The sequence below is a fragment of the Agelaius phoeniceus genome, chromosome 19 (genome assembly GCF_051311805.1).
Source record: "Agelaius phoeniceus isolate bAgePho1 chromosome 19, bAgePho1.hap1, whole genome shotgun sequence".
NCBI lineage: Eukaryota > Metazoa > Chordata > Aves > Passeriformes > Icteridae > Agelaius > Agelaius phoeniceus.
Window position 1 is genome coordinate 5,948,589 of NC_135283.1, and position 20,958 is coordinate 5,969,546.

At 53.2% G+C, this 20,958-nt stretch overlaps 1 protein-coding gene across 25 annotated transcripts in view; it reads left to right on the forward strand.

Annotated features, from left to right (window-relative positions):
- Positions 1–1,611: 1,611 nt before the first annotated feature.
- The window catches only part of CACNA1G (calcium voltage-gated channel subunit alpha1 G), a 143,296-nt gene continuing 123,949 nt past the window's right edge, over positions 1,612–20,958 (forward strand). For 16 of the 25 annotated variants that reach the window (XM_077188172.1, XM_077188183.1, XM_077188176.1 and 13 more), the window contains exon 1: positions 1,616–2,293. In XM_077188172.1, the coding sequence (XP_077044287.1) occupies positions 2,052–2,293 (242 nt within the window). In that variant the 5' untranslated portion in view covers positions 1,616–2,051. Of the gene's footprint in view, positions 2,294–20,958 lie in introns of all 25 variants that reach the window. The other 9 variants (XM_077188171.1, XM_077188184.1, XM_077188185.1 and 6 more) reach the window with 3 other exon arrangements.

The following is a 20,958-nucleotide window of genomic DNA, read 5'->3' on the forward strand; positions in this document are numbered from 1 at the left end:
CCTTCCATGCACACACTGCATCCAGAGGGGGGAATTGCTCAGAAACCTGTAGAAAAAATGGGAGTCCCTGTCCTTAGCACCCGTGTGTCATGGGCTCCCCACTCACCTGGTGTCACTCACCCGGCTCCCCACTGCCATGTGCTGTCACACCAGTGTGCCTCTGGGCCTGCAGGAGGGTCTCCTGGCCCTGCACAGAGGGCTGTGGGATTTGAATCTCCTCTGCCTGGACACTGTCGCTCACAGCTCTGCAGCAGAGCCTGGCTGGCCTTGAAGTTTTGCCAATAGCAATGTGATTTGTCTCAGGTTGGACAGTACAGGCTGTGAATCCAAGATCAAGTGTGCTCCCAGGCCAGCAGGATTTGGCCAAGAGAAGGCATTTTGGGTCAGACAGGAGCATCTGCCTGTTGTTCTTGCAGGTGGTTTTGGACTAGCTGGAGCTCTTGGGAAGGACATGCTCACATTTATTAAAATATGATGGAGCGGCTACTGGGGAAGAGTGAGAAAGCTGTTTCTAAAGTGGAAAAAAATTCTAAGCATTTAGAAGCACGGTCCTGGCTCAGCGTGGGGATGTCAAAATAGCGGGTGGTGGCAGAAAATCCTTTACTCGGGTGCCGCTGGAGGAAGGTCTGACTCGGTAGTGGCCGGGAGTGCCCAGCGGCCCGTGCCCCTTGTTCGGGGCCGTGCCGTGTGTCCTCCGCCTGTCCCCCGGGGCGCTGGCGGCGCGGTCCCCCGTCGTCGGGGCCGGCTCCCGCCGCGGCCGGGACTCGCACCGGCAGAGGGAGCTCCGGCCGCGTCCTCCGAGCCGGGGGAACCGGGGGGACCGGCTGCTCCCATGGCTGGGGGGTGACGGGTCCCCTTCCCCTCCTCGGGGCCGAGCCTCCCTGCGAGCTGCTGGCCGGGCTCGTGTACCCAGTCAGTCCGGGGGTGACCGACTCGGGACGGGGTGACCACTCTCGAACAGCCGGAGGCTGGGAAGGAGGGAAGACCGGGCCGTGACCCACATGCACCGAGCTCAGTAGCACGGTCTCCGCTCTTAGGCGGCGAGAACGGGGCAGGAGGCAACCCCTGGGGACCCGCAGCAGGGCGAGGATCTCGTGCAAGGCTCAGGGAGCACTCGGGAGGGCTCCATACCGGCTCCTGCAGTCCTCTCGGCACTTTGGCCTTGTCGGCCTTGCTCCTGGCGCTCTTCTCTCCCGCAGGAGAGACCGGGCGGGGCGGTCTATTCCCGCCGCATGTCTCCCTCTTGCCTCCCCCCGGGAGGTGCTCCCCTTCTCCCGGTGCTGGAGTGTCCCACCGGGGCTTGCCTCTGCCAAAAGCAGCGTGAGGCTTTCTCGCTCTTCCCTGCCCCCAGCGCTCGGCGCTTCGTCTCCTGCAGTCCTCCCGTCGTCCCCCCGCACCCCCGCAGGGCAGGGGCTGCCCGGCCCCGGTGCCGGGCGGGTGCGCCCCGTCCAGCCCCGCCGGGGACCGCGCTGCCCGTCCAGCTGTGCCCCCGGACGGACACGCGCGGCAGCCAATGGGGAGGCGCTGGGGGGCCGCGGGCGAGCCCCCATTGGCGGCGGGGGGAGGAGGAGCCGGGACTTGAAGTTGGAGTGAGGGATCCAGCTGTGCGGAGCGCTCGGCTCGGCGCGGCCGCCGCGGGAGCATCCTCTGCCACCGCCCGTACCCGGGGCGCCGGGCAGCATCCCATCGCCCCGGGCAGATGCTGGGGAGCAGAGGGGACAGGCAGAGCCGCTAGGGGCGGGCCGCCCCCCGGGTGGGGGCCAGCACCGGCAGCGGGGGCCGCCCCGCCGCCGCCTCCCTGCCCGCGGCTCGGGCCCCCGAAGGCACGGCGAGGAGGAGCTACGGAGCCCGCAGACAGCAGGGCAGGACGAGGGGGGCGGCCCGGCCCCGGCGGGGGGAGAGGCAGTGGCTCGCCCGGCCATGCCATCCCGGCGCTGAAGCCCCCCCGCCGCATCCCCCAGCCCCCCTACCCCGCCATGGCCGCGCCACTCTAGGCGTCCCACCGGCTCGCCCCGCGTCGCCCCGGTTCCCCCGGGGCCGCCGGCCGGAGGATGGACGAAGATGGACCGCGAGCGGCCGAGGAGGATCCAGAGCCCGGCAGAGCCAAGACTTTCATCCGCCTTAATGACCTGTCCGGGGCCGGGGGCCACCCGGGGCCGGGGGACAGGGAGGCGGGCAGCGGCGATTCGGAGGCAGAGGCGCTGCCCTACCCGGCGCTGGCTCCCGTCGTCTTTTTCTACCTGAGCCAGGAGAGCCGGCCGCGGAGCTGGTGCCTCCGGTTGGTCTGTAACCCGTATCCTTTGCAGGTGTTCGGCGGCGAGGTAAGCCCCACGGGGCCCCCAGGCCCCCGGAGCGGCCGGCAGGGCGGGGAACACCTCCTGTCTGAGGCCCGCCGGATGATGGGGAAGGAGCCGGGGTTTGGGAGGACCCGTCACCCGCTGTCCTCGGGGTAGCGGGCGGCACCCGGAGACACTCCCCCCCTCCCCGTTGCTCGCCCGGGAAGTTTTCCGGGCTGTTGCAGGGGCTCGGCTGTCCATTTCGTGCCGCGGGGCTCCCCTCCTGCGGGGCTCCCCTCCCTCGGCCGCCCCGCCGCGATGCCGCGGCTCCCGCGGGCTTCAGCGCTCCGTTCCACAGGGACTCGGAGTGGAGCTGCTGGGGACGATCTCCCCTAGGGGATCGACCGTCTCTGGTCCAGCTCCCCGGACACACTGAGCGACCCTAATCCCGGTCTCTTCCCTTGTGGATGGGTTTTTCGTTCTTGATCCCGTTTCTTGCCCATTTTAGGCTCCCTGGTCCTTTCCCTGAGGTTCTGCAAGACGGGTGCAGTCTGGAGGGAGGCGGCGGTTTTGGGGGTTGGTTCGCTGCCCAGCTCCAGGGTCCCTAAATAATTCAGAGTGCTTGAGGCCCGTCGAAGGGCCCATTCTCGGCAGTCCCCCGGGGGATGCTCCTTGCTTGGACGGGTCGGGGCAGGGTGGGGGTCATGGTCCCGGGCGGGCATTGGCCAAGGGCAGCTGTTTGTCAGATCCTAGGGTGAGCCACGACCCCCCAAACGCTTCTGATCTTCTTTCAAGCTCCCTGTCTGCTCTGGCACAGGCCGAGCCGCTTTAGTCAAGTTTAAGCTTTCAAAAGGGGGGGGTTGGGGGGGGGGGGGGGGGAAGAAATAGAGGAGACAATAGAAAAATTTCTTCTTTCACAGTCTTGGTGTCTTTAAAGCTTCCCTTTGGAGTTGAGTTGCAACCAGCACATGGCTTCTGCATGGCTTCTAGCATTCCGAGTATTTTACCATCCCCAAATTCCAGTTTCATTTATTATTTGTAGAAACAAAACCCCAAAATGAAATAAAGTGAAGCGATGTGGCTTCCAGCAGGGGCTGGTGCAGGAGAGGCAGCCGCTTCCTGGGAAGTTCCTGCATCCGTGCTGGGCTGCCGGCAATAGGCAAGCGAGTAGTCTGGGCAGCAGCCCCACATCTGGAACGGGAGAGGCTGTGCAGCAGCACGGAGGACATGTTACACGAATACCTTGTTATAGAATACCTTGTGCTAGTCCTTCTCCACTCCTGGTATGCAGGAACTGTTAAGGACTACATCTCAGCTGAGGTTGGTGTGCTTGGTGAGGGTCTGCTGGAGTTGTGAATATTGTTTTACTTGAGCTTCAGCAAAGATTCTCTGATAAACAGGCTGCCTTGTCTCCTAAAATGTCCCCCAAGAGGGAAAAATCCAAGATTTCTCTTCCCAGTCATGAATACTTTTAGCAGCTTCTCTACAGATCTCTTTCAGGCCAGCTAAGCAGTTCAAACTGCATTTATTTAAACATAGGAAATCTAACAACTTTGTGAAGTCTTCTGTTTTGGAAAGAAATATTAATGACAGCCTGCAAGTCAGTGTGTTCTTGTTGCCTACTATGACTAATAGTATTTATGATTGCTGGTTTAAATATGTTTCCAAGTATTTATGGGTTTTTAAAAATTTTTTAAAAATTTTTAATCTTTGACATGCTATTTTGAATCTGATGTTAACACCTGTATGTTTTAGTGTTTTCAGTAAAGTCCCCCACCCCAGTAATGGCTTGAAATGTGTTTTCTCCTCTGTGGCTGCAAAAACAATCTGATTAACTTTTGTCCTTGGAAAATCAGTGGTATTGTGAGCACCTGCAAACACCACTGTGAGTCAGGGATGAGCATTACATGCAGTCCCACTAGCTGGGATTTTTGTCACCAATTTTTCACTTGTTACTGACAGAGAAAGGATCTTGCTGGGAGTCCTGGGCCCACAAGGGTGATGCTGTGGGTCTTCGAGTCATGTGGCTGCATGCAGCTGTTTGTTTTCGGGGTCACTGACCCAGAATTGGGGGAGTTTATTTTAAAACAACACAAAAAAAAAAAAAAATCAGTTCAGCCTTCAAATGAGAGGAACACAGTAGCTACTTTGGTACCTGCACTGTGTCCCATCACTTGCTGGCTTGTTCAGAAGAGCATTGTCTTGCTCATTCCTTTGCCTTTCTGCCACTCCAGTGCTGGAGCTGAGCCTGCTCTTGTTTATATTTATTACTTTTTTTTTTTTTTTCCTTTAGTGTGGTGGCCCTTCTCAGGCTGTAACGTTCTAGGAATTGTGCCTCAGTGTTAAAGCCATGTAGTCATGTTGCTGGAAAGTCTTTGTTACCACCAGCTGCCCTGCAGAGGAGTGACAGTGCTTTGGCTGAGTGGGTGGTGAATCCTGCCCCAGCTCTGGAGAGTTTGGAGTTTTCACTGCCTTCTGCCACTCCCTCAGGTGGATTTTACCTTTCTGCATGGGCTCCTGCAGAAACTGGATGGGAGGACTCTGGTTTGAGCTGTGCTCGTGGAGATGCAGAGCTTGGGGCGTTTCCAGGCAGATTTGTGGTGTTCTAATCTGACTGATAAAATTTACTGTTGATGGGGCATCAGGAGGAGGTGCAGGACCCAGTCTTGCCCAGGAATGACAGTTTGTACCCCTGAAGTGCAGCTGGAACTCCTGGGATTCTGCTCTATATCCCTGTCCAGGCAGTTAGTGTGACTGTGGTACCTGAGGCTGGGTTAGGGGAGGGTGATGGTTGAGGTACTGAGTATCCAGCAGGGATGCAAAGTCCTGTTGATGTGGTTTTTGAGGGTTTTCTGCCATGTTGCTGTCTAGAGCATTCTCTGCCTGGACCAGGAAGCTTTTTCTCTTGCTGTCTGAAGCAAGCAAGACAGAGATGTGGGGTACTGTGTTGCTCTCATGCTCCTCCTCTCCCTTAGGTTTAGAAAGAGGTCATGAAGCTTGTCCTGATCCAGAAATTTTCCAGAGCCTGAAACCTGGGGATTTTTAACTCTAAACATGTACCAGATGGCCAACATGTCTTCTCCCTCCACTCCATTGTGGTCTTTGAGTGAAAACCTCTCTTGGAGCCCTGAGGACCTGAGGGGATGAGCCTGGATGACAGCCTTCATATTGCTGGTGGCTCTGGGGTGGAAGGTTCTTCCCTGGTTGAGAACTGCCTGGGTCAAGAGGGAAGAAGAGCAGGGACGAGTTCAGTGGTCACAGTGCTGGACCCACAGGCTCAGAGGTGGGAAGGGCTGTGGCACATGCAGGGTGTCCTGGTGTGTGTGCTGGCAAGGCCGTGAGAGGAGAAGCAGGATTTTTTGAGGGGGAGAAAAAAGGAGGCAAGCTGGTTACTTGACTTTCACTCATAAAATGAAAGCACCATGAATGATGGGAAGATGAAAGGCTGTATCAGGGTCTGTGCCAGGCTGCTCCTCTGATCAGAGACAAGAAACGAGGCTATTTCTTGAGAGTTGTGGACTGATTGAAGAGCGGGGATGGAGAAAGTGGGGAGGATGCTACCACTTGGCATTAAGAGCTCTGAATAGAGAAATAACAGTGTAACTGAAAGGGCCTGTGATATCTATTGTAGTACTGAAAACTGCCTCATCCCCCACGCCCGCCTGCCTGCAGAGCGCTGCTGCCTGGTAAGCAGCACGCGGCAATGGGGCGCTACAAAAACCTGCTGGAAGGTGCCATTCCTGGGGAGATATACCCACATTGGCTGAAATCCTGTTTTTTTCTTCCTGGTTTGGAGGGTGAAGGGCAGCCCTGCAAATTCCATCTCTGAGAAGGGGAGGTTTGGGTGGCACCAGGAGGAGCGCTCCCATCCTGCCTGGCTGCTCTGCGGCACAATCCCTGGGACATGGGATTTGGGAATGGCCTGGCTGCTCTGTGGCATAATCCCTGGGACATGGGGTTTGGGAATGGCTTTGGCAAAGAAATACATCTTGATCTGGTCACAGAAACCAGCCCTGCCTTCTGTCGGCAATAAAACAGAGAGGACTCTTCCAGCAGCTGCCTCACATGGCTCTGCCTACTCCCCAATAGGAAGAGGTGGGTGACCAAAGCTGGGTCCTGGGGAGGACTGATTGCCCCCAACTCCTGCTGGAAGTTGCAGATGCCCAGACACCTCCAGGAATGGGTCTGGAATCCCCATGGCTTCATGCCAAATTGTAGCTGAGATCTGCACCAGCCTGGCTCACAGGGTGGCTGGAGCTGCTGTGCTAGAGCTTGGTTCTTCGTGGAAGGCAGTGCTGGCCCCATTGAGAGCACAGTCAGCCCCTGCTGAGTTCACCCTGTGTGCTGGTCTGTGTTGGAACCACTTTGTGCTGGTCTGGCTGGATCCAGCTCTTCAGGGAGGGACATGCTCGTGTGTCCGACTGCACCAGAGCCAGGACCCTCCTGCCTGGTGGGGGTGAGACCTGAGGCTGCTCAGCTGTGTTGTGGTTTGGGCTCCCCAACCCCAGCAGTGCCCCACAGTACCCCTTCTCATGGGAATGCCTGTGGTGAGGTCAGGGGCAAGTGGAACCCCTGTCACCTTGTGGAAGATTGGGGTGTCCTCACCCCCTCCTCAGCCATGTCGGCTCATGGGGAGAGCCAGACACTGCTTATGCTGCTCTTTGAAGAGTTCAGTGTAATGCAGGGTTAAATTAATTTTTTTGTTATCAAAAGGGTGTGTTTTTTGGGGCAAGTGCACCTGGTGTCCTTATGTACACTTCTATACATTTGTTCCAGCCTCACTTCTGAGTTTAACAAAGCAAAACGCTTAGATTTGACAGGTCAGACCTGAAATGGATCTTGTTTTAATTTAAAAACCCCACAAAGGAACCAGAATCCATTTGCTTCACCTGTGTCTGATCCATCCCAGGGCACCTGAGCTTGTTTCTCTCCCCTGACCCAGTTCACCCGCTGATGCCTCTCCCCCCTCCCTAGACAGATGGAATTTCTCCCACTGTTGCCGAGCCTCTACTCTCTCCGTGCCCCTTCCTTAGCTCCTGGCGAGAAGAGAAACCTGGCTTGTCTGGCTGATGCCTGACCAAGGGGTCTCCCACAGCGCCTTGGCCCTCCTGGCTGGGATGGAGCATCCTGGTGCTACCAGGGCAGGTGCTGGCACCTCCCTGGGCTCACTCCAGCTCCTGTGTGATGATCTCAACCCATCACCTTTTAGCAAGGGCAGCACAGAGGTGCTGTGGTTATTTCCCTTCTCCCAGGAGACAAATAACTGCAAATCCTCTTCCCTGCTGTTCACAAACCTTTTGGGAGCTCGGCGGGAGCAGGAGGCGGTGTTCACTTCCCAGAGCTGGGTGCAGTGGCCAGCATTCCTCTAATCCCTGCCTCCCTGGAAGAGCCAGGAGCAGCTTGATCCTAATCTAGGTGACACCTCATTTCACCAGTGATCTCTGGAGCCGTCCATCCATCGCCCAGCTGTGCCGGCAGCCCAGCGCTTCCTTTGCTCCCTGCGTGTGTATATGTTTTTTAAGGAGATTCTTCTGCGAATTCCCCCTTCCAGGCTGTTGTGTCACATCTGGAAGTTTGTGTAGGAGTTTATCCAAGTGCTGGAGTACAGCGCAGCTTTTTCTCATTTAAAAATCATAGGCTGGCATTTTGAAGCGGGCTGGGGTGGGGTGGGGGGGAGGGAAGGGGAGAGGGAAGCTGTCTGCCAAAAAGGAGACTGGAGCAGAGGAATCATAATGACTTCCAGAAGTTTTCTTTCTTTCTTTCTTTCTTGCTTGCTTTCCCTCCCTCTCTCCCGGCTCACAGACAAAAGGCTCGGCCTCATGCAGTTCGTGGTTATGTCATCCCGGCGTGGGGAGCCCCGGCCGGGAGGGGTGGCCCCATCCTGCCTGGGGACCCCACGCTGCTCGGGGACAGCTCTGCTTCGGCTCCTTGTAGGAAATCCGGAACGCTTGCTCTCCTGTGGGGTGGGGGAGCGTCTCTGGAGACTTGCTTGATATCAGTTCACAGAATATTCTGAGCTGGAAGGGACACACAGGGATCATCGAGTCCAACTCTTAAGTGAATGGCCCGTATGGGGTTGCTTTTCATCTGGGGCCAGGAGCCAGGGCAGGGTGGCTGGGAGGAGATCCCAGCTCTTCCCCAGCCCCCCATGCCCAGGACAGGAGGGGCAGACATGGGGTTGGACCACCCCAGCCGCCACTCATCCTTGGGGCTGACGTGTCTCCTATGGCTCCCTGCTCTCAGTTTGATCGGCTGTGTTCTCTGCCCTGTTCAGTAATGCAGGTTGTTGGAGCCAGTCTGGAAATGCCCAGGATTTTATGATGCACAGAAAATTTTCTGCTTTCTTCTCCCCCTGCAACCCCTGCAGAAGCTTTGGCATCGTGCTGAAAAAGTCCGCTTTTGCATTTTTTATTTTAAACTCTCTTTCATTTTTTCCCCCCCATTCTGAAAAAACCAAGTTTCGGATTACCCCAAGTTCCCTGCCCAGCTTTTACTCAACTCTCTTTTTTTTTTTTTTTTCTACTGTTTTGCTGGAAGGGAGCAAAACCTTAGGCCAAAATGAACCTCCCTGATGGCTTTTTCACTTGGATCATGAAATCATTTTCCCTTGGCAGAGGACCCATGGGGAGCCTTTGCCCCCGGCAGCTTTGCTGGCTGGGACTAGAGTCTGAGGGAACGGGGCCGTCCACGGGGAACTGTGGAAGGAGCATCCAGAGTCAGGTTAGGAGGGCTTTGAAGCTTCACTGTGGTTTGGAGAGGGTTGAATTTCCTAGTTAACTAGGAGGCTTAAGTGTTTCTGGGTTTGTTACGAGGCCAGATCGTGGCTTTCCCTTCCTCTGTGCCTTGGCTCTCTGCTGAGCAACCTAGACGTGAAATGTTCTCTTTGGATGGTGATGCATGCAGAGGTTTCCCCCAACCTGGGTTCATTTGGCTTTGGCTTTCTTCAGCCTTGGCCTCTCATCCAGGAATCTGGCCTGCTGCTAAGAAATAAAACAAAAAACCAAACCAAAACAACAACAAAAAAGCCCCCAAAACCCATCCAACCAAACAAAAAAACCCAAAACAACACAAAAGAAAAAGAAAAGAAAAAAGAGGAAATTCACATGGTTTTATATAACAGAGTGAGTAACGACTGGTTGTGCTTTGGGATGCTCTCACATCTGCTTCCTACCAAAGCCCCAGCAAAGAAGCTTCGAGCAGATGGAAAAACACATTTTTCAGCCTGAATATTTGCTGAGAGAAGCTTTGAGGCTTGCTCTCTGTGCTGGCTGTGGTGGTGCTGGTTAGTGCCTTACGGGAAAGGGGCTCTTGGGGTGCCAGGAACAGCATCCTGTGCCGGAGGTGCGGCACGGCCACGCCGGTCCTGGCGGGTGCTGCAGCCGTGCACTAGTGCGTGAGACTGGGATGTGCCCATGACTCAGCCCCAAACCGTGACTTGGTTTAGTCACAAGTGGATAGAAATTGTCCATTGGTTTGGCTTCTGTGCCTGAAATGTTGTTTTGGTTGGGATTTTTAGCAGGTTTCCTAGGTGCAAGGCACTGGCGGCTGTTTGGTGTTGGGGTTTTCTTGTCACCCATGTCATCCCAGTTTTCTCTCCCTCTCTGCTGGGATGCAAAATCCAAGGGCAAGAGCAGAAGAGGGCTGAAAATGGGAACAAAATGCTAAACAGGTGACGACTGAGAGCTTGGAGCTTGGCACAGACTACTTTATAAAGAAAAGGGGATTTATTTACTGTAATCCAGGTGCTAGCCCCACACTTACTGGGTTTCTGGTGCAAAGCATCCTTACATTTATCTCTAATTTGGTTCTCTTCCAAGAGGTTTCCCCCAATGCATCCACTGAATCAGCTTCGAAATGCTCCCTAACCCTGGGGGCTGAAGGCAAACCCACAGCCAGCAGCAGTGGAACTGGGCAATCTCACAGAGATTCACTCACCTTGGCTGTCCGACCACCCCCAGGGGGTTTTTTGCCTCCAGGATTTCCTGTGATTCATACCTTAATCAGGTCAGGTTTCGAAGTCCCTCCTCTTGCATTATTGATGGCTCTGTGCTCCCTCCGGAGATGCTGGTGGCCAGAGCAGCCCAGCCCTCCCCTGCCCAGATGGCTAAGAGGGCTTGTTGATGATTTGTTAATTCAAATAGAAAGTGCTTGTTAACCCCTGGCGAGGCTGAAGCTGCCTTCTTTCTGGAGGGCAGGGCTCACCCCCATGCCTGGGACTCCTGCTGCCAAAACATTTATTTGGTGTTAAGCTGCCAGCCACGCTATGCAAGTAAAGATGTTAATAATGAGTAAGGTTCATTTTTAACTCTGGGTTGAGACTAGTCTTGGGAAGAGCTGTACTCTGGGAAGGGGAGAAGGTGGTGGGAGCTCTGCTGTGCATGGGCGAGCAACTCCCAGGGCCAGGGTGTATGGATCCTGTGGAAGGGAGCAAATGTCTCTGCTCCTTCTTGGCTACAGGGTCTGTAGGAATAAATTGTTCCTTCTGCTGTGGGTGAGGCTTCTAAGTGTGTTTGATGGGCTGCTCTTTAACCAGTCTCCTCCACATCAGTGCTAGCTGCTAATAACACGAATCCCAGATCTGGGCTGGTGGTCCCTGTGCCTGTGTTGGATGCAAAATGTCTTTCTAGATAGCCTGGCTGTAAGAATTCTACCTTAATGGGAGAAAAAAAACCAAACAAACAAACTCCAATAAGAATGATAAATAAAGGAGCCCTCTGATGCACCATTGAATTAATGTTTATCTGGGCAGATAGGGAGGAAAGGAATTAAATTATTATGTGACTTTTAACTGCTTCTGTATGTGATTATTGACTTATCTTGCTTTGGAGGGCCATAAATATGTCTCAGGATATACCCCTGAGACCATAATCTGCTCAGGATCACTGTGCAGGTCTGTCTCTGATGTTCCTTCAGAGATTCATCCTGACTTCTAGGGTCAAAAATCCAAATTCCTCTGACAAAGGACCTAGCCACGTGCGGAAGGGAATGTGTTTGCACTATATGGCAAGCATACAGCATAATTCCTGAAGGTTTCTGCCTTGTATAAAGTGCTTTATTGTTTGTGATCCGTGGCTGGCTCAGCATTGGAGGCTGTGGAGCCTGATTCAACTCAGAGGAGAAGGTGCAGGTGCAGGTGAAGTTTCTTGGCTCTGGAATTGGGATGGATCACAGCTGGAGTCTCATACTCTTATCCACTGCCTTTCTTCCTGTCCTCGGGATTTTGTTCCCCTTAGGCAGTTGTTTGGGGGTTAAGGATGGCTTGGGGAGATAAGATGGGTTTTTAAGCCTGCCCGTCAGGGCTTTGTGTATCCATGAACCTGGGGAGAGGGGTGAGCTCTTCCATTTAGCCGTCGATGCTGAGTGGATGCTTCTGTTGATGACCAGTGGATGTGAGGTGACCCCAGGCACCCAAAACCATGGGGGTGGCACAGGGCATTTCACAGCTCAGTGTGCTCAGTGTCCTCAATGTCCTGGGGCTTTGTACCCACACATGTGTGGTGCACACAGGGCCAGCAGCTTGGGAAACAGATGGATGGTGGCAGCAAGGGCCAAGTTGACCTCTCATGTTCCCCTGGTGAAGCTGAGCTGGAGCATCCCTATGTGGCTGGGCTGTGGCAGGGTGCTTCCTCTAGCTGAGGTGGGTGTTTCCCCTCTTGGGCTCTGTTTCATGTAGGGTATAACTTGCTGCCTGTGTGACTCCTCTTTCAGCAGTGTGTGTTCACTCCATTCTCTGGCACAGCCAATGTTAGTGCAGGAGTCTCCAGGCTCTGAATGGTGCTCTGAGCCCCCAAATCTCCTCTTCTTTTCACCCATTGCCTCAGGCCCTGCTGCCTGGATGGGGCATTGCTGTGGTGAGGGTATTTTTCAGGATGCTTCTGTTTTTTCCTTCCATCCAGTCCCTTAGGATGGTGCGCATCCTGCCCCACAGCAACCCCTTCTATACACCCATGCTGTTCCCATGAGAGCAATTTCCCCTGCTGTGGGGAAATCACAGCCCCTTCTTCAGAAACTGCTCATGGCAGCAGCACAGGGGAATCCTGTCTTTTTACAGGAAAAGAAGAGCAGAGGGGCCCAAGGCCAGCACGGGGTATCCACAGTGAGGGTGGAGACACTTCTGCCTTCATCTCAGAAAATGGGCTCTGGCTCCTCCAGCAGTGGATGTTCACATCTCATTTGGGTTCTGGGCTTGGCTTTGTACTGGGCTTTGTTTTCTCTTGTCTTGTAGCCCCATGAAGCTGGGCTGTCTCAGCTCTGGGAGCTCAGAGGATTGAGCAAGTGGGGGCCAATCTATTGATCTTGTGGTGAACCAGGGGGTGAAAGGAAAGTGCTTTGCAGTGCCTCCTCCCAGCCACCTCTTCTCTAATCTCCCCCTTTTGTCTGCCGAACACCTTGATTTTTTTCACCTCTAGTTTGGGTTTTTCTTTACTATTGCCTGGAATTTGCATGGAGGGCAGGCTGGAGGTTGGGGGGGGGGGGGGGGGGTCTGTGCACTGAATCTATTCAAGGAGTTGTGATCTCTGCATTTCATTTTGCAGTTCAGCTGGAAAGATCTCATTTCCAAATACACCCACACACAGGCACAGCGAGAGAGGAGAGCGCAGGAGAGGGAGGGAGCTACTCAAGGGGGATGGGGCAGCATGGGCAGGGCTGGGGGCCATGGCATGGATACTGGGAGCCTTGGCAAATCTGACTGGGAATGGTCCGTGGCCTTTATCTGAGGACAGGAAATGCCTCTGCCCTGTATCTCAAGGCCATGCAGAAGCCTGGTGGCCCTGTGAGTGCCTGGCTGCTTTAGTCCAGAGCAAAAAGGGACTGAGAGGAGCAAAGGTCCCTGAGCATAGCCCTTGCTCTGAGCCTGGCAGTGGCCCTGAGAGCATCTGTGGGGAACTCCAGGGCAGTTTTAGAATTGCCCACAGTGTGTGTGTGGGTACATACAGGTCCCCACCATGGGCTGAGCAGAGCCCAGGACATGGCTGCACTGTGGTGAGACCTGCTTTTCTAACGGAAGAAGAGCAAAGGCACAGAAAGAAGTCACAAAGCTCCTTTCCTAGTGATCTTCAAGCCAAAATGATCTTGTTTCCAAAGATGAGCCAGTGCTGGAGTGATTCTTTTAGTCTGTAACTCCCCATCCACACTATCTCCCTCTAGGGCCTTCCTTGCCAGCCGGGTCCTGACTCCAGCTCTTGGGTTCTGGAGGAGGTGGTGGGAGATACGTCCTGAATCTCCCAGTGCTGTTAGGGATGGGGTTAGTGGAAAGCAAATGAACCTTCATCCTGGTGGGCATCTAAATGTGCAGCAGAGGGTAAAAGTGAGGAGCTGAACAGATGGGAACTTGGTAAAAGGTTTTGGAGAGGCGCCTCAGTCTGCCTAAGCTGGGAGCTGACAGTAACCTTGCCTCTATGTTAGCGTGCCAGGGCAATGTGGGGACAGTTACCTGAGGCCCCAAGTCTGAGTCCTTCCCTGACTTCAGGGCTTTGGAACAGCTTGGGGTGCTGGGATGTTGCCACAGGTACCATCACTCCCACCCAGCTTCCCCTCTGGCCCCTTGGGTGGATGCTGGTGGCATGTCTCAAGCTCAGCCCCCGCACACCGAGTCCTTCCATCACCCCTTCGGGTCAGTGCGTGATTTTTTCCATTGCTCTGAAGCGGCTGAGCTCATACAACAACCTGGGCCAACACTGCTCCTTTTTGAAGTTCCTTGTTTTGGTGTTCCTCAAGATCTCTTTCCTCAGGTATGAAATACAACACCCCTTGGCACTGGAGGCTTTCCCCAATGCTGTGGCTTTGGTTATCCCCCGCATCCTGCTGCCAGGTGAAACCACTGCCCTGTCCCTGAGCTGCTGCTGGTGGATGCCATCACCTCCCTAACTCATCCCAAGGCTTGAAAGGTGGTAAAATAGGATCCTTTGGCCACCTTGGCGTGCCGCAGCACTCCGCTAGTGGAAAGGCAGCCACTGGAGTGCGCTTGGGGCCATGTTTGTCTTAGCCAGTGGCCACAACTGGAGCCATGGCTCTGCCAAGCAGTGAAAATGCCAGAGCAGTGAGTTTATCCCACGATGTTTGATTTGTGGTCACGGTGGAAGCTGGGTCAGGAGTGACAGTGGACGATGCAGCAGAAAAGAGCAATTTCAAGACAGTCGCAAAAACATTTCATGCTGCTAAAAGTCAGGATTTTCTCCTTTGTTTTTCCTTCCCCGCTGCTGGCTGCACTGGCGGTGAGGTGAAGTTTATGGGAGAAATAGCGCGGTTCTGGGAAATATTTTGCCTCACTTGTATTGTTGAATTTTTCTTTTTCTGGCAGCAGATGAAGGAAATGGGAACACAAACAGCTTGGCCGGTGGGGTACTGGTCCAGAATCAGCCTGGGCAGCAAGAAGCTGCTTTGCTGGGGACAGAAAATACTCGAAAGCGGACGGGGTTTTCATTGTTTTCATTCCTCTCTCTTTCTGTCCCTGTGCTCAGCTGGCTCTTAGGATGCTGCTAAACGAGGGGTGAACACATCTTGCTGTTAAGGCAAGGATGTGCATTGATGCTTTTGGCCTCCCGTGTGTTTTCACTGATTAAAATCTTAAATTCTTCCATTTTTTACAAGATTTTGGGTTTCTGTGCCAAGCTGGAGAGTCTCTATGGCAACTGCTACAGGCAACTTTTTTCTGTAACCCTTTTTGGGTTTTTTGGAAGACAGGGGGGAGAGGATGAGTGTCTGGTGCTGAAGCACCAATAACTACTTGAATACCCCAAATATTTGGGGTGGTAAGTGCTGGGAGAGCAATGGAATTGAAATACAGAATTGCTTCATGCCCAGGAAGCCAAGCACCAGGGCCCTCACTGGACCCCTCACCCCTATGCTAATTATAGTGGTTTTTGACTGTGGAGAGTGCAGAGTCCCATCCACCCCCACCTCCATCCCACCCCATGGCCAGGGGTTTCCCACTTGGGTCTGTCATTTCTGGAAGCATTTAGAGCCATTCTTGGAGTGTGATTGCAGCAACATTTCAAGACACAATTAAAACCTGAGCCTTTTAGGAAAAGTTGCAGCATATAATAGAAAGGAAACCAGCTGGGCTAGATTGAAGCTTAATAGGTTTTGGGAGTAATTTTTAGAATCCTATACTGTAGGTCTTTCTAGAAAGATACTATACAATTTAATAACATGTTATATTCCTATATGTTCTATTTAAATCATCCTATAGTATTGTGTAGGAGGACTCTAATTTTCCACTGCAGGGTAATATACCTTTCTATAGGTTTTTGGCTGTGGTTTTTTTAAATTTATTTTGGTGCATTGGAGTTAAATGAAAAAATTACATCCTTCCTAGAAAAATCAAATAGAATGATGAGAAAATAATACCCTTAATTTATTTAATAGAGCATGTGAGTATTTTCCATAAGGGTTTATATAGCTGCATAAAAACCCATTTAGGGTCTGTTGGGGAGGTGATTTCAGATAGGATGGAGATGTGTTCAGATGCTGTCCGGGTCAAGCAGTGTGGGGGGTCTGAAATAGGGCCTGGGACTGTCTAAAGGGGGAAAAATTAAAAATAAATAAAACCCAGGACTTTCTTGCATCTCTATTTCCACTCCTATGATGCAGTTAGAGAGATGATGGAGTGGTGGGTGCTGGGCTGTGGCATGAACTGCTGGAGCAGGGTGAGACTGGGGACTGGATCTTGTGCCAGGGGCTGGAGAAAGGAGCAAGGAGCTCTCCAAGCTTGGAAAAATGGGCTTTGGAAGTAGCATGCAGGGGCTGTGCCACCCTGCGTGGCTGTTTGCAGCAGGCTGAGGGAGGCAGGAGAGTGGTCCACAGCAGAGAGGACAGTGCTCTTGTCTGCATTTTGCAGCACTGCCTTGTTTGTAAGGACTGATTTCTGTGGTGGTTTTGCCTGGTGACACATGGATTTGGCCATACCAAATCCACCATACAAAGTGGGGCAAAGATTCTCTGTGCTGTGCTGGTGGGCAGGTGTGACAGGGCTCAGTGAGCAGATGGCAACTGGGCCCTTCTGTGTGCTCACTCTGCTTTGGGGGGGTCTTTGTCAGCTGTAACCACACCAGTAAAAGCCTGTGGCTGGGATGCTCTGCTCACTTATGGAGAAGACACCCCATAAGCTGAGGCACATGTGGTTCTGCATGGAGAAGTGCAGGACTGGTCTCCCTCTTCAGCTTAGCTTGGAGCTGCCCATCCCTCTGGTGTCAGAGACCTGCATGGCCAGGTCCCCACTGGGATCCTAGGGAGCTTGGCGCCATCCCAGGGAGAGAGAGAAGGGGAAGGTGGTAGCCTTGGTCCTTCCAGATCCCCAGAGGACAAGTGCCTTTTAATAGCCATGGCAACTAATAAGCCCTGCATGGTGACAGCCCTGCTGTCTCCATGGAAACGGACCGAGTATCACATAGCAACCTGTGCCTCATGTACCCATAGAAACGGCCCGGTAGCTTTTCAGCATCCTCTGTTAGATCTCTGCTCTGAGAGAGCAGAGTGGTGGGGGGGTTTATCCCGAGGTGAACCCACTGCTGCAGGGAGGTGGGGCTGGGGTGAAACTGGGGAGGAGGGCCCCAAGGGCTGCAGGAAACCAGGGGCTTTATGGGAATCAGGCATATAAGGTGCCCCGCGGGCAGGGCAGTAGGGTGTTCCCAGGCTGATGAAGATTTGGAAACTGTTTGCTATCCACTTTTTATCTTCCTCATGACAGCAGCAGGACTTCGGGGGGGTGTGTGTGTGCAAAATAATTTGAATTTGAATCTGATGGGCTTTGCTGTAATGAAGGAGAAGAAATATAAAAGATGCTCAGGGCCGGAGGGCTGGAAACCACCTCCCCACAGGCAGAATGGTGTCACAGTAGGATACTCGCAGCTGGGTTTTCTTTGTGGTTTCTGGAGTCACCTCATCCTCAGGCTGGAGGTTTCCAAGCCACCAAAATGAGGTGTAGAGGCTGGGAGTGCCCCTCCTCTGTGGGCAGCACTCAGCAAGGGGGAGGCAGCAGGACACATGCTGTCTCTACATGCAGCCTCTGCCATTTCTTGCTCAGCAGCTCATTAACCAGCCTGAGCTGTTACAGGTTAATTAGGATTTGTAGCTGGAGAGTGTGAAGGCTTTGCTGGGGTCACACCGTGCTAAGGTTCATGTAAAACACTGTGGATGTCAAGTTGCCTACACGTGCTGGGTGCAGAAATTACTCTGAACTGCTGTAGTAAATGCAGCCTTCCACAAATTTATCCACTAAGATGCTGAAAATTTTAGGAATTCATTTATTTGGAGCTGTTGGAGCACTTCTTGCAAATGCGTTTCTTCCCCCATGGTCACAATGTGTTTTTAATGGGAAGCCTGCAAGGACACTTAGGAGTATCCCTGGTTTCTGTAAACATTCATGTAAATAAATGTGATGGATTTGTGCGTTTGGGAAGGTTTACTGGTTTGGCGTTCTAAAGGCTGTGAACTGAACTGGTTAATTTTTTCTTTTTTTTTATTATGAACTTTCAGACTATTGTCTCTTAATTTTTTTTCTCACAGCTTTTGTTTGGTCTGTGGGCAGCTGGGAGACACCTTTAGGTAACACCTGCAGCAGCATCCAAATCCCACTAATGTCATGGGGAATGGGAGCTCTAACTTTGCTCAAGTGTGTTTTGAGTGAGACTGGGGAAATTGGAAACTTTTGGAATTTACCTTGTGTTTTTGTGTTATGGGAAGATAAATGTGAGTCAAGAGCAGGTGCTGTGGGAGAGGTGTTTTCTGTGGGAAAGTTTGGTGTTGTGGGTCCATCCTGGTCAAACAAGAAACTGATGCCATGATGGATTAACCTTAAAACTGGAAAATCTGTGCTGAAGCTCTTCTGGCTGTTGGGTCTGGCAGCAAAGAGACACTTCTGTGGTGGTGCTGTGCCCTGATTGATCTCGGGCCTCCAGTCAAGCAACATGAAGCCGGTTAAATAAACAAATAAATAGGGAATTGCAATAAAATTTCCAACTATTGGGCTTCTTGCCCCGACAAGTATTTGCTTCTGGGATGGGAGTGACCCCTGGGCTCAGCAGGTACCCCCATGCCAGCACTGGGCAAGAGTTGCCCCCTCTGGCTCCCTGGTGCTCGTCCTGCTGCGTGCAGGAGGCTCAGTGATAACGGCATCAGCGCTGGCCTCAGAGGAAGGTTGCAGCCTGCTCAGCAAGGTTTAATTAAATCTGAAATCCTGGCTGTTTTCTCCTGGGCTTTGGCTTGGGATGCCATGGGTAGGGAATCAGTGAAAGGAAATAAAGATAATTAGAGCAACTTCAAGGGCTGTTGCACTCCCGGCGACTGGGGGGCTGGAGGCTGGGTGGGCTGCAGAGAGACTGAGCTGTGGTGCTCCTTTGAGACATGCACAGCATGGATGGGATCATTCCCAGGGAAAGACTGAGCTACCAGTCCAGCCGAGAACTGTCCAAACCAGGGATTTGTTCAAACCCAGAGCTCAGAGTTGGCAGTGCCATCTCTGAAACCCCCTAAATGACTGGGCAGCTCTGAGCCAGCAGCAAACATCCCCTGCAGTGAGTGTTTTTCCCCCCCATTTTTTGGTTACCTGCTTATTAAAGCTGTGAAGAGCCTGGCTATAAATGAGATACAAATGCACACTTAACACCACATCTCCCTAAGGCCGGTGTAGATATTCTGGTATTTAAACTACCAGAGCCAAGGGGAAGGAGACAGCAAAGGGGAAAAAAAAAGAGGAAAAAAGGAAAAAAGAGGAAAAAAGTACCTCTAATTGAGGTCAGTATTTGAACAGTGAAGATCAATTAATTCTCCTGAATCAATAGATTTGGGTGACTGAAATAACACATCCCCACCAAGGGCTGGTACAGGCTGAGAGCTGGCCTGGAGTGAGCTGCTGCTGTGGTGGAGGTTTCAGTGTTGGCAGAGACTTTGCTGTTGACAGAGGTTTTGGTGTTGGCAGAGTTGTTGCTGTTGGCAGCCCTGAAGGATGCTGAAGCTGGTGGTTGGCTGTCGAGGGCACTGGTGGGCAGCTTCCTCTGCCTTCAGCCTTGCAGGAACCTGTGAAAATCTACTTATACCCCCAAGCCATGGTCCCTCACCCACTACACTTCCATAACCAATTCTTCAGGCTAGAGTAGATTCAACTGAGGGGGTGGGGAAGATTCTCAGCCAGGAAAGGTGGGGTGCAGCCAAAGTGCTAAGCAGTGCTTTCCCCCTAGGTCCCCATTGGGATGGATGGGAACTGTGGACATCCCTCCCCTCACTTTTTGGCCAGGTGAGCCTTTCCAGGGTAGTGGCTTAGAAAATGTCCAGCATTCCCAGACTCACATTTTTATTCTCCTTTATTGCTCTTCCAAGAAAACCCGTTGGTTCCCATTTGTGTGTGTGTGTGTGTGTGTGTGTGTGGAGAGAGGAGAGGAGATTATCACGTTAGCGTTAAATACCCTGAGGGAAGGTGGGGAGGGCGGGTTGTTTTTCCTAGTCTATCTCCCAAGGACAGCCGAGCTGAGCAGCAGCACGTGCTGGTGGAATGTGGCACCCATGGGTGCAGCCGTGCTGGGCAACACAGTGTGGAGGCAGCCAATGCCTTCCCGGGGAATCTGCACCCCCAGCAGGCAGGAGAGCACAGCAGGGAGGATGAAAAAAACCCCTTGTTGTTATTATTCCACGAATTTTATACACTGAACTGATGCATATGGCAGATGAGATGATTTGCCTCCAGGCACACAGGAAAAGTGATGTGAGGCAGGATCTTTTTGGCAATCCTGCATCTTAAACGTGAGATGAAATCTTCTGGGATGAGAAGGCAGTGGAGGAGCTGTGGTTTGGGTCCTCTTGGAGTCACGCTGTCCCTGTACCACGAAGTTTGGTGAGGCTGCAGCTCACCCTAACAGTGCTGCTTTCTTTCCCCATCCTTTCAGAGGAGGGGAGAAAGCTGCTGCTATTTCCACCGTCTCACTCTGTTTCCAGGTTAGGAATCCAGGACGCTCTCAGGTTTGCCGGAGGAAGGTGAGGGAAAGGCTGTAAAACCTGGCTGTGCTCAGGAGATTATTTATGGCTGGGTTTGGTGCCACGTTCGATGCTTTTTGCTGCCTCGTTCCCACCTCCCACGGCCCCTCGCTGCAGCTGGGCTGGAGGAGGGGGAAGAGGAAAATGCCTTTGGCAGCCCCCACGGGGTTTGATCCTGCCCTGCTTGGCCAGTGGGGGAGATGAGAACGTCAGGTCTCTGCAGGTGCTGAAACAGCAGGTCTCACCAGGCATCCCACCTGGCCTGGCTGGAGGAGCACAAGGAACAAGAGGCTGGTGTTAGTGTCCCCGTGCCAGCTCCCTGCAAGGTGACACAGATCCTGGGGACCCCCAGCCCCTCCCGCTGTCGAGGACGCGTGGGCAGACGGGATGAATGAGCGGTGCCTTCGGAGATCGCAGCAGGTGCTAACGAGCGTGGCTTGAAATACTTCATCACCTTTAAATAGGTGGGGTTTACTGTGTGTATGAAAAGGTAGAAAAACCGCCTGTTTGCTGGCCGAGCGTGTCAGTGGGAGCTTCCTCCCCCTCTTCCTTCTCCCATGTCGCCGCCTGCAGTGCCCTGTGACCAGCACGAGGCTGAGGATGGTGCAGGTTGCGACGCCATCGGATACCAGGGCGGGTGCAGGATGCATCCCCTGTACCGCTCCGGGTGCAGCAGCACGGGCAGGCTGCAGTGGTGGAGGGGGGTCAGGGCTCC